Source organism: Capsicum annuum, unplaced genomic scaffold (assembly GCF_002878395.1).
Source record: "Capsicum annuum cultivar UCD-10X-F1 unplaced genomic scaffold, UCD10Xv1.1 ctg83390, whole genome shotgun sequence".
NCBI lineage: Eukaryota > Viridiplantae > Streptophyta > Magnoliopsida > Solanales > Solanaceae > Capsicum > Capsicum annuum.
This window is the reverse complement of record NW_025894259.1, coordinates 846,343-860,589: the sequence shown is the minus strand read 5'-3', so window position 1 is coordinate 860,589 and position 14,247 is coordinate 846,343. Positions and strand designations below refer to the sequence as shown.

The 14,247-nt window shown below is 36.3% G+C and overlaps 1 protein-coding gene across 1 annotated transcript; it reads right to left on the bottom strand.

Moving 5' to 3' along the window:
* Positions 1-7,244: 7,244 nt before the first annotated feature.
* LOC107858687 (cold-regulated 413 plasma membrane protein 2) lies at positions 7,245-13,544 on the bottom strand. The gene is made up of 4 exons (XM_016703444.2): positions 13,191-13,544; positions 9,448-9,555; positions 9,241-9,311; positions 7,245-7,762 (listed from the first exon to the last, which is right to left on the bottom strand). Exons 1-4 carry the CDS (start codon positions 13,364-13,366, stop codon positions 7,509-7,511), a joined length of 609 nt encoding a protein of 202 aa, XP_016558930.1. The 5' UTR covers positions 13,367-13,544; the 3' UTR covers positions 7,245-7,508.
* Between the last annotated feature and the right edge of the window lie 703 nt (positions 13,545-14,247).

Below are 14,247 nucleotides of genomic sequence, written 5' to 3'. Positions count from 1 at the left end.
ACAAGGCTAGAGGTTGGCTATATGAACCGACAAGCCCCGCGGGCTATCTAAGTGATTGAAGGATACCTCCAAGATGATAAAGCAATCGAGATACTCTCCCCAAGAGACTCGTGAGCTGACTTGTGAGCTTGGCCAAGGTTCAACCAAGCGAGCAAGAGTTCGTTGGCCTAGACGCGTAGTTGTGGGGCGACGTTGTGCTATGAAAGTTGGATGCAAGTTGTGCGGGCTATGTTTGGCTATGCCATAAGACATGAGAGGGCGTATAAAAGAAATACTCTTGTGACTAAGGCCAAGGATTGAGGGTTGCCCTACTCGAGCGAAGCAAAGGCCAAGTGTACATGCACGAGGCGATGTCAAGCTTGAGGATAAGACCGTGTATGTGATGGTGATGCTTAGGCCCAGGCAAGGGACGAGTATGTCCGTAGCTATCCCCAGGAGCGCATATGGATGAGATCCAAGGATTGAAGGTGTGCCACAAAAGTTGCTTATACGTCGGCCATGACTGGCAATATGTTGATAGGGCGGCACCAAAGGGAGCAAACCTCTAAGGCGAGCTTCCCACAGGCATAGGATCGTGCTAAAGACCTGGGAAATAAGGAAAAACCATGGGTGCCGCACAGGCAAAATTATGTGTCGCTGACACAGTGAAAAATGAGCTCGTGACACTAGTCTAATACATAAGAGAGAGATAAGTAATACTCTGAACGCTGGGAGATCACTCTAAGTCTCTGAACCAGAGCTACTCCGCATAATGCACACATTAACGGCGATACCCCGTACTATGATCTGCAAGCTGCAGAAGTATAGTATGAGTACCAAACGAATGGTACTCAGTAGGTTACTGCTAACTGAGCTCCAAAGATAAAGCAGATATATACAACATATAAGCAAAAAAGAAACTACACCCAAGAGTCCAGAAATCACATGACAGGTCAATGAGACAATGGGGAACAACTATCCTATTCATGTCCAAGAGTGTAACATAATAAAACTAAGGAAGTACCAGGGCGAACTATTCTATTCTAGCTACATTCAATATACGTCAATGCTATACAGTATATCCCAGGTCAATATACGAATAAAGAGTGAAATAAAAATATATGTAGTAGTATACAAGTCGAAGAAATGACCATACAACATGAACAACGAAGAGAGGGATATACGGTAGTATCATAGCTTTATATAACTAGATATATATAAGTATATATACATATAAACACGAGGTCATCTCAAAGCATAACCTATATCATCATATTCTTATTTAAGACCTCATTATAACACTTATCAGGATTTAAATACTATCATACTCGGGATTTTTAATCTACATGGCTAGACATGAAATAATCGTGCATAATAATGCAATCATAAGATAGGAAATGCCGAAGACATACCTCAACTTTCGATACCGGATTAAAGACTAATCCGTCATAAACTAGCCATAATAATGATCATAACAATGATAACAACAATATCAATAATGGCGTGAATAATCGGCTACTTCAGACAACCAAATACCTAGCCGAGCCTATGCGTACACCCACCGCCCCAGGCTCGAAAGGTTCAATCAACATACAATAACACAAGGCATATTCTTCACCCATATCTATGCAACTATCCCATACCGGCTGATAGACATAGGTGCATACTGGTGATAGGCAATGTGCATACAAGAATGAATGCAAAGTACACAATCAATATCACAACTCATCATAATTGTCCTCACCAGGACTATCATTATCATAATCAACCTCTGGCCTTGTCGGGTATCAACACATCATCAATAGTATCCTCCGGCCTTGCCGGGTATCAATATATCATCAATATATCCTCCGTCCTTGCCGGGTATCAATATATTATCAATATAACCTCCGGCCTTGACGGGTATCAATATCATAACAATAGTATCCTCCGGCCTTGTCGGGTATCAACATCATCACAATTACCATAACCAAATAAGATACACTAAAATACTCATAAACATAGACATATCACCATAGAATATCCATCTAGTCAATACTTCTAGACTACTCGTTATTAGTTAATCAACACTTATTATAATAGAATCACTAGTTCACTAGTAAACATATAACCTTTAGTTATTAGCCTAAACATTATCCTTACTCACGGAATAACAACTAACCACTATTTATTAAATAGCCAACATCTAACATCTTGTCAAGGCTCATCACTAGATCAAAACTGTCATTTATCCACCATTCATTAGTACCAACTAATCATACTATATCCGTTAATCATTAATAGTCAACAATTTACCATTTATCATCTAACCATTCTTTATTAAGTAACATCCTTCATTAACTAACCATCATTTACCAACTAATCCTTGTTTATCAACTATTCAACATCATTATTATCCATGTATCAATCACCGCTAATTACCATATCTCAACTAAGCAAGGTTCATTAACTAGTACATTAGATTTCTAGCCATCAAGTACTATAGCCACCTAAAAGACATCTAGCTACCACTTAGCTTAATCCTTAATTAGAAAGAATAGTCATAAGATCGTATTTCAACTAGAATCACATCAATTACCAATATAATAATCATGAATGTACCAAATCTATGCATGCCTTCACCAGTATTCAATCAGTGGAATAATAAGCATTATACCGCATCTTCCTTCATCCCATACTGGAGAGATATGTATACAAATATATATATATTCATATTCATAAACTGTAATCACATTATTTATAATGACAAACAACTTCTCGGATATTCAATCAATGTCATAACGCGACCCTTGGCCCATTAATTTATTTGGAATAATCTCAACATTATAATCACAGCCTTAGGCCCATATTATATTCGAAACTCATATCAATAATCATATTTGTAATCCATAGCATATCTCTAATCATCTCACATATATGAGGTATCTCACATATAGGAGGCATGATATCAATAAGTATGTAAGCATCTCTCACGCATGCGACATCTCACATCTAGAAAATATAATATAGATAGACATGTAATCATCTATAGGATATCTTATATCAATAGGTCATGCATCATGACTACGAGGAATATCACTTCTCCAGGCCAATTTATATATCCAAGAGAAACATTGTCTCTATAGGTCCAACAATCATGACTAAAGGAAATATCAACTCTATAGGCCAATCATCAAGTCTAAGAGAAAATAACATCTCTATAGGACAATCATCAAGTCTAAGAGAAAATAATATCTCTATAGGCCACATAACGTATCTAGAAGGAATATCATCTCTAAATGCCTAATATCACTTCCACAAGGAGTATCATAATCATAACTCAAAAGTCACAATTCGGGAACGTCAATACAAGTTACCAAGTTATGAAGTAACCTTATTCTAAGGTTTACTAGCCTCATATATGTCTAACATCCGTAACTAAGTCCACAAGACTTAACACAAGCTTAGGCCTAAGTGGACCGAACGATCCCACTTCTAATCCACAATTTCCATAATCAGGCATACTATGCCCTAAACTAGGCTAAGGTATCTAGTTCATCTTCTAAATGTCAATTAAGCCATATTCAAGCCTAAGATAGCAACTTCGACTAGAAACGAGGGTACTCAAGTCAACTCTACCCAATTTACGGTTTCAAGACTACCACACTAGCCCAATAAGGTTAAATATCCAAATCATGCTTCAAATACTAAAACTATACTCCAAACATAGCATTATATCATATTCATGTTATAACTGATCTAAACTAAAGAGGGAAGGCAATAGGATACAAAAAGGGTTATATACATGCCATCTTACGAGTCCACAACCCTCATCTAATCCCCAAAACATCAACAATCAAGGCCAAGTTATCCTACTCATAATCAAGCCTAACATCCATATTCGCATGCAACATATATCACTCATCATCTATGAAAAAAAACTATACAGAAGCCTACCTCAAAGCCAAACCGCAAAACCTCACTTCATGCACCACATGCTCGTCTTCACTTTATAATCCTCAAAATGACATCACACTATCAAAACCATAATCTACCCATCAATACGAGTCTAATGATACTCATATTACACTATTGTGCTTCGGGTCCAAAAACAACACCAAAACCCCCAAGTAAATAACTGCATAGGGAAAATGAGTTTTCGAGACCAACTCAATGTTCACACATGAATAAGGAATCATAACCCTTAAAGAATGGGTGAAAACTTAGCATACCTTGGGCAAGAAATCAAGCCCTAAGCTAAATTGGGGTTTTGGGTCAAACTAAGAAATTCAAGCATGAATTCAAGGAATTCTTACCTTAATCTTGAAGATAATTAAGCTCCCAAGTCACCCTCTATGATCAATTTTGAGTTATTACACTCATTTTGGGGTTTCTAGGTCTAAATGGTGAAGGGGAAATGCCCCAAACGCATCTTGGAACCTTTATATAGACCCTACAGGTAAAGAGATGCCACTATCGCGGTCATACAGGCTGCGATCGCGCTCCCAAGATCTCACACTCTTGGCCGCGATTGCGGTTGCACCAGATGACATCAAACTCAAAAATAAGTTTTTGACCCTCAAAACTCATCTGGAATCCAAATAGCATGATCCAATAGTGAATTTTGAGTGTAACCAACATTTAAAATCCATTAGGATCATCAAAACATTCATAGAAGATCATTTAAGCAAAAAGTGGGGCCTACACCTATAGTTTTATCACTTTTTTATAAAATCTGCTCAATAGCCCAAAATAAGTTCGGGAGCCTTGGGACCTGAACCAAGGGATTCCCTAGCCTAAATTCGATGTTCCGAATGCGATGGCAAAGTTGAATTTTCCATATAAGGTCGTTTCAATCAAATATGAGTCCTACACCCATTCTTTCCAATTTTTAACTTTCCGACCAATAGGTCAAAATGAGCTCGGGTTCATTGGGACTCGAACAAAAGGTCTACCTAGACTAAAATTGATATTCTAAATCTACTGGTGTAGTCAAAATTTACATCCGAGATTATTTCACTGAAGTTCACTCGGTGGCCATTTGAAACCAGCGAAGACTTCAAAACAGGGAATTGTCTCTAAAACTAAATGAACTGCCCGGTAACTGAACCGTCATTCCCAGCAAGTCATAAATGACTTGAGGCAGCTATGAAAAAGCTCAAACAGTGAAGAGAAGCATAAATATGGAAAATGACCTAAAGGGTCATTACACTAACCTATCGATCAAATTCCAACTACATACTTATACTTCACGGGGGTCCTATGACACCCCCCAAACTTTTTATTTTCTTTATTATTTGACCCTTAAACACTAACTTGTCACAGAAGGTAAAAACACCTCCTCTGGACGCGTAAATCTAATATCCAACGCTTTATTTTTTTTAAATATACACGTGACAGTCCAAATCAGTCCATATTAAGGCTCCTATGTGTTTTTTGTTTTCCAATTAAATATTCCTAATTTCTCAACCATTTTCTCCTAGAATATCTTTCTTTTTCTTGCCTTTTCCTTTATTTTTCAAAGATTGAAGCTTGGATTTAGTTGTCAAGCCTTTTAACTGTAGTTTTCACTCTAAAATTTGAAGATTTTAAGTTTGTAATCTTCTTCAATTTCAAACTTAGGACTCAAAGTGGAGTCCATGTAAGGCTATGCAACAATCTCCAAACTTTACACATGCAGAAGTGTTAACACCACCACTGATGCCCAATTTTCCCAACTTTTTTTTTACCTCAACGAATGGTGTCAATGATTCCCATGTTTACCAATTTGATAAGATGAAATTGAATCTTTTAGGTCGAAATCTTTGGCCTCAAATAATGATCTCTGTTTGTAGAATCTAAATGTATGTTGAAATTGACATCTATTCGCCCAATCAAACATTTCATATCTGAGGATTTCTTCTCTGTAGATGAAAATCAAACTTTGTAACTAATTTTTTCAAGAAGCTAAAAAATTAGTGAAAATATACATTAGAGGCTCATCGAAATGCCTCTAATATTTTGATAATATTAGGTGAAAATATATATCAAAAAATAAATCAACAATGATCTTTAAAGTTTTCATCCATCTGAAAGTAAGTTAAAAAAAAAAATTGTTCTTCCCAAAAGGAAGGGTGAAGAAGAGAGGTGAAGAAGTGGGGTCCACTTTAAGAAGGAAAATTAAAAGAGAAAAGTGGGTGAGGCGTGTGTAATTAAACAAGTGCATATATCTGGTTTAAGTGGACAGTTCAACATTTAAAGGGCTAAATAATATAGGATATAAAAGGTTTAGGGGAGTCATAGGACTCCCGTAAAGTTGGAGTGTGTAGTTGAAATTTTGAGTATAGATTGGGGGGGTTTTAGAACATTTTATCTTTTTTTTTTTTAAATAGGGCATTTGACGTTGATTTGAGTTTTTCTATTAAAGAAAGAGTCCATGTGAAAATTTTTTAATAACAAGGGTAAATTTAACTCCAAAGTGTAACATTGATGTAAAATTGACACTAAAGTATGACGAAAGGTATATTTAGCTAATTTTTCAAAGTAAAAGATAAAATTAGCCCTAAAGCATGACGACAAGGGTAAATATGACCCCAAAGTATGACAAACGACATAATTAGCCAATTTTTCAAAGTTTAGGATAAATCTGAATTTTTTCCCCCTTAAATGTACCTCCCACACAGATTGTATGATTATTTCTAATGCGATCTTCCACCAACACAATTATTGAGTAAAATTTGTTAACCAAAGCTTAAGAAGATCAAAAAACAAAAACATTTTTAGCATATTTCTTCTAAGATTTGAATCGCAAAACACAAAGTGATGAAAAGTTCTTAAATAGCATGTAATCACAATTAATGGTAAATTTGAAATTTAGAGCAAACTCAACATGCTAATTTTCGAGCCAAATGAGTCCCATATAACAAAAATAAGGTGAAAAAGAAAAACAAAAAGTACGTTGATGTGTAAAAATAGTCTAATTATCTGAACCTTAACGCTGACTCATAACAATTTGATCGCTCAAACACGTGTTTAAACCAAAAAATGGATCGAACATTTTCATGACTAGCAACATAAGTAAAAAGTTTGGATTTGCGCAAGAGGAATTGACCCAAGCAAGGGGTGTCAATCACGTAAAATAATAGATCAAAGGTCCCTTGTCAAGGATTAGAGAATAATAATTTTGAAATAAAATGTATAATAATTGTATACTGCCATTTGAGTAGAGGATTAATTTATCTCGATATTATTTATCCCACCATTTTTACTAAAATTATGAAATATGAAATTAGTTGTCCCATACAATGTTTGGAAGAAATATAATCTCAACATGACCAATCTAGTGTTCGATTGGCCATATAAAAGTTATAATTGTCACCTTTCCAAGTTCATAGTCTGCAAGCGTTAAACGTGTGAAGATAACTTTACAAATTACATCAATCATAAGTACTTTATATGTCAAAAGTACATAATCACTTAACCAGAAATGTTTAAACCACGCCCAACATAAAACCATTTTATTCATCGTTCTAATAGTAAAAACACACAGATCATTTTGCAGCCAAAGTTCATCAAACGGCTCGTAGTACCAGAGCCCAGATTGGGTAGACCAACAGAAGGATTATACCAACTGTGTTAGATATACCATTGCTTTGTGTCAAGGAATTTCTGAATCCACCAGAGGCTCTGATGTGCTCTTGGAGGAGATAACAGCCAATCAAAAGACATATCACAGTGCCAACCCAACTGTCTCTGAAAGTGTGGGCAAAGAGGTTGGGTGCAACCACTAGGAGTAGGATTAGTGAACCAGGCATCTCCAACCAGTCTGAATTTTACGGACAACATTGTAAAGAAGGATTAGCATATATCTATGACTTGAGCATACCTTGGTAGCATAATTTGAAGTAGATATTTATACATACACAATTTTAAGATTAAGAATTAGTGGGTTCCGAATGAGTGTGACATTCAGCCTTGTGACCATATGAGGTCCTGGATTCAAGTTGTGGAAACAACCACTTGCATAAATGCACACTAAGACTGCGTACAATAGACCTCGTGGTCCAGCCTTTCTCCGGACCTACCCCACGCATAGTGGGATTTCGTGCACTGAGCTGCCCCCCTTTATATAAACATATTTTTTACCAAAAGCAATAGGTTCAGTTAAATTCATAGAACTTGCTCTAGTTTTGCCTCCATGCGTGTTTTGATGTGTGCACTATAGAAAGAGAAATGTACAAACCAGCAAGTGGGCACATCAACTAATCCATCGGGTACTTGCTTTTCCCACCAGCAGAGGTAATGGATAACTCCAGCCTACCAAGACTCATGCAAAATGGAAAGAACCTAATACTAAGTTTTAGTCTGCTAGATTTGAACCCTGTTCTCCTGGGATATTTTGCCCTTCCCAGACCACCAAACCACACCCTAGAGCATTATTAAAGTAGACATTGACCAGCTAGATTCACAAAGGAACTTGAAGAAGTCTTGCTAGTCTTTCCACCATCTATGTTTATGCCCGAGGGTGTAAATAGACTTGTTGAAGCTAATGCTCAAAATATTTTGGGAGAAACTACATTTGAGTTTATCACTAAGAGGTCAAGAGTGTGAAGATAACAACAACAACAACAAACCCAGTGTGTTCCCACAAAGTGGGGTCTGGGGAGGGTAAGATGTACGCAGTCCATACCGCTACCTCCGAAGAAGTAGAGAGGCTGTTTCCAATAGACCCCCGGCTCAAGAAAGTGTGAAGATATTATCACTATATACAAATCGTGTTTTATGCTTCAGTCTACACATAAAAATCTACCCAAGGAAAGCAAAATATCAACAAAAACAATCCGCGTGACCGTTCCCAGGCGGCTATGCTACAAATTCGCTAAAACCTTCAATAATATCTCTAAAATTACTAGTGAAGCACTCATCTGTGTTTACCATTCTCCAATGGTAAACATGCACATATTTGCAGAAAGGAGAGTGCTGGTAATATGAATAAACCAGTTTATGATTACTGGTTTTGGTGGCTGGGCTAGTATCTCATCTGTGTGAAGCTCGGAGTTTCAAAAAGCATACTAATAAATTAAAATTAAGAGACATATATCTTCCATGATCCATCAAATGTTATGCTAATAAATTTGGGGTGCATATTACTTGCCGGAAAGCATTTCCAATTGTTTTTGGAATATTAAGAAAGAGTTGGCGGAAAAGGTTTGGATTACAAGCAAAAGAACTTAATTGCAGAAAGCCAAAAACGATAACCAATAGGTTACTTTCAGCATATAAATCAAAAGCTAATGTTCGTACCTGGAAAATGTCGTGGGAAGAAAAGCCTGAGTACGACTGCAACGAAAGCAATCCATTTCCCAACCTCTCCTCTGGAGATCAAAAACGATAATTGATGAATGAAGGAAAGAACCTCTTTGAATCAGGTAGCAATCTAGAGATAAGAGAATATCCTTGAAGACAAAGAAGCAAGGAGATATTAAATAGCACCAAACAAGGAAAGTTTACCTGAAGAAGTGGAATAACACTGAAGGGAAACTGAAGAAAATATATGGGACTAGAAGTCCAGTCAGCATATTTGTTTTCCAGTTTGTCCGGTCCAGTATCAGCAAATAACTGCAGATGATATTTGATCAACTGGTTATTACAAAATCCACCAAGAAAAAGGTGTAAACTCTAGGTTCTTTACAAACCTGTTTGACTATGAAATAAACTAAAGCATTTAAAGAACTTGCAACCAGCAAACGGACCACATTCCACAAAGATGAATCACATTTCACCAGCTACCTTTACACCATCAAAATATACTTATTCAATTGATTGAATCACTTCATCTAAAAGCTTAACACATATAATAACTTTTTTTTTTTAATTCAAGAATACAAGTGAAGCATATAAAACAAAGCAAGAACATTATACATCAAGCATAGAGAGGCGGCTTCTTACAACAGGTAGAAAGCAGAGAGAGTAAAGGTTGAGTAACGAAATGGTTGAGAAGAGAAAGAGCAAGAAGTAATGCTTAGAAAATCATACAAATCTTAATGGCTCATGTTATCAAAACAGAAGTCAATTAAGTAGAATTTTTAATTTGGTGCACCTGCACATTTATGCCATAGAAGCTATACTTCGTTGCTAGACAAACATTAGTGTCATGTCATGTTCTCTAATGGGACTACACAATATCGAGTATGAGAGAGAGCTTGCTCTTTCACAAGGACATACTGGGTTACTTAACTTTGTTTTGGGTATGGTCCAGGCAAGCATATTACCATAGTTGAGCTTTGCAAAGTAACAACGTTTTACACTAACTTACCTGATGTCTTCCTTTAGGCATACTAAAAATTAATTGGAATGACGTTGCAATATCTATTGTCTGCAGAACATTTTCGACACATAAAAGTTGAAGAACCAGAAAAAAGAGCGACTTCCAAGATTCCCTACACCATTAAATCAATAGACATCCCCATGTCCATGTAAAGGTGAATTCAAGATTTAGAGTTGGTGATTTGGAGTTCCACTGCACCAACTGAGATGTCAAGAGAAAGCCTTAAACTTCACTATGGCATTGCAAAGGGAGATCGAAGATGAAGATTTTCTGATGCAGTGTGTTTATGTTTAGGATGAAAACTTTGTCAAGAAATGCAGGTCAACACTTGGGATGTCTTTTCCCATTTTAAATAGATAACAAGAAAATTTAGCCTGGACTTACGCATTTATTTTTGAAGTAGACAACTTCTCTGTGATTTAAATGAATAGACACAACATGAGGAAAAATAGATAGGAGAAAGAAGAAGAAAGACAACCTTATCTTAGGAAAATCTATGGGGCAATGAGTTGGTGCTAACTACTAATCTCTTCATAATATGTTAAAAGCCAAGTAAATTAGCTCAGGGTTGGTAATGTAAAAGCAAAAGCATTGAATATGAGAGGTTATAGATATGATATCAAGCTTTATACCAAATTAGAGCAGCTAAACAGGATGACCCCCAAAATCAGGAAAAAGAAAAACGAAAACTAAAATGGTAGTCCACATTCAAGCTGCACCAAGTTCGAATAAGATCATTGAGTTGAAATATGGACACTAATAAGCCATACAAACTTTCATCCAGCCAGAGAAACAACAACAACAACAACAAACCCAGTGTATTCCCACCTAGTGGGGTCTGGGGGGGGTAAGATGTACGCAGTCCATACCTCTACCTCTGAAGAAGTAGAAAGGCTGTTTCCGATAGACCCCCGGCTCAAGACACGAGATACCACACAAGCACATAGTAAAGCACAGCAGTGATCATAAAGAGTCAGCAGTTCCTAATTGCATCAATAGGACTCTTGCTGTAGAAAATTCTTCACATAAAGATCATAAAGAGTCAATTATAAGTGATAAGTGTTGAATCCTGTTAAACGAATGTATATGAGCTAGAGGAAATCTTCTTTCTTGATGTTGTAGCTAAGAAGTTAGTAAGTGTTCTAATCCATCTTCACCATCTACAGAAAAATGACTTGACCAACAATGTAGACACTAACATTTCTCTGTCTCCTCAATTCCACTTATCCTAATATATCTGAAATTTGCCATTATCTTTGTTTGTAGAGAAAATAAAAGAGATTTTTGATTTATCCACCATCTCAATTCAGATTCCTTCTAAGTTAGTACTCCTCCTTCCTCCGAGAAGCACATTTGGGAAACTTCTCACATATGGCTTTCAAAATGTATTACCCTTTCAATGAGTAACTATGGGCAATCTATTCAGCGCGATGAACGTTTTAGGTCATCACGCTGAATTTTACTTTGTTAGACTCTATCGCAAGAAACGAATTAATAAAGTTCTCCCGGCTGACACTACAAATGGCATTTTGCTATGAACTATGAAAATCATATGTACAGCTAAAGAGTTCCTACAACCTGAAATCTCTATTGTACTCTACTTATCAGATCAAGTATCTATTGCTAATTGAACCCGGGAAATGTTAAAAAAGACGCGAATAAAGAGTAGAACAACATACCAGCAATCCCTATAAGTAGCACATTGCAGGAAACAAGCATGAAAGAGCCATAGGAATTAGCATTAAATGACAACAGCTCACTCAATTTACCCTCCGTTAAAAAACTCGAATTAATCCACCATTAAAAAACTCTCATAATTAACCCACTAAAACTCCTACCATCACTATATTCTAGGTTCTAGGTTGATATGCTAACTGAGTTGAGTGAGCAAGAAATTTGACGATTTTGGGCAAATATCTTCAATAGATCGATGAATTTGAGGGATTTGAGAAGATATTTGGGCAAGGAGCCGAGAGAGAAAAGTAAAAATATTTAAACATATAGGATAAATCCTATAATGCACATATTGCTTTTGCCTGTGAGAGAGTTCTAATTTGTAACTATGCGCCTAATCCACTCATCACATGTTGCGCTCTTCTCATTGTCTTACAAAGCTTAACAAACTAAGGCTTAATACATAGCCAGTCCCTTAAACTTGCCAGCAAATTTCATTTAGACACTCGAACTACTTGTGTTCCAATTGAAAACCTGAACACATGATAAATTATTCCAATTAGACACATCTGATTCACATTTTGAAAAAAAATCCTCATGGTCTCAAGAGCCTATTAGCTAGTTAAGTTAACCACATAAAATATCCTCTCTCCTTTAATTTTACGCATCAACCTTGGTTAGAAAACGTCTGGGTTTACGACTTACTAAGATGAATGCATATAATTAAAGGAGATGGTATATTTTATGTGGTCAACTTAACTACTCAATAGACTCTTGCTAATACGCACAAAACTTTTTCCAAAATAACCATATCTAATTGGAATACTTTAAAATGTGATTAGGTGCTCAATTGGAACAGGTCATAGTTACTGATGTATTAAGCATAAATTAAACATTATTCGAAGAGAAACCAAATTAGTAAAAGTAACTTCTGGTATTCTTCAGAAAGTGATAAAGACAATATGATTTTCCCCTCGTTATCACTTATCGAATTGAAAACCTCAAAATCAAAAGGAAAAAATATCAAGCTAGCTATTCACGTCAAAAGTCCACTGGGAAAGGAAAAAAAAAAGAATCTAATGTCGCAAAGCACAGTTTCCTCAATGTAATAGACATAAGAAGACTAAAAAAACTTCTTTACAATAAGTTTCTAACTTTTCGTTAATCAGAAATTATAAACAGATGACATTACTATTTATCATTACAAGCAAAGAATAAAAGAAAGAAAGAAAAAAAGGAGTTTGGACATTACATGGCAGCAAATGAGGCAAACCATTTGAGTAAAGAAGTACCAAATCCAAGACCACCAAGTTTAGTGGCATGATCAAGTAGCTTCTTAGCAGCTAATTTGAGCTCATTAAGATCTTCATTAATCAATCTGTTAGTATCTTCATCAGTCTTCATAGCCAAATAATCCATCCTCCCCATTTTTCTTACACCTCTTACTCGTACTAGATCTGAAATATTATTGACAAATTAGTAAGGATAAAGGGGAAATACAGAATTAATGTGTACAATCCAGCCTGTCGAGTGACTATTATTAGTATTTATTTTTCAAGTATAGGTATAGTTGAGATCAGATGGAGATGGCGGTTTAAACTGTAATATTGGACACGTGCGGCCTTACAAGGGAACTTAAATTTCGCCACTTTGACCGAAGTTAACGTACCTTGCCACCTTGGTACCACGTTTCTTACAAAATTGGGTTTTACGCTGCGTCGAACAATACTTATTTATATTACTAAAAATAAATATTCACTAATATTTATGTAGTTTAGAAACTTAATTTATTATATTTATTTTATTTTTAATACTAAATATTTTTAATGTAGAGGTAAAGAGAGTTAGTGATAGACTGATTTCTATTAAGTTGGTCATGGGAGGATCTACGGTGAACGTTATTAGTGTCTACGTCCCGCAAGTAGGTTTGGACGAAGAGGAGAAGAAGGAATTCTGGGAGGTTGTAGATGAGGTGGTGAGAAGCATCTCGAGCACTGAGAAGCTTTTCGTGGGAGGGGATTTCAATGGGCATATTGGGTCTTTGTCGAGGGGGTATGATGATGTGCATGGCGGTTTCGGTTTGGTGAGCGGAATGAAGAAGGAGCTTCTCTGTTAGATTTTTCTAGGGCCTTTGGGTTGTGGATAGTAAATTCGAGCTTTTCGAAGAAGGAGGATCACCTTATTATGTTTCGTAGTTCTGTGGCCAAGACTCAGATAGACTTTTTGCTTCTTAGAAAAGAGGATAGAGCGCTATGTAAAGACTGTAAAGTCATACCTAGCGAGAATCTCTTGACTCAACATAGGTTGTT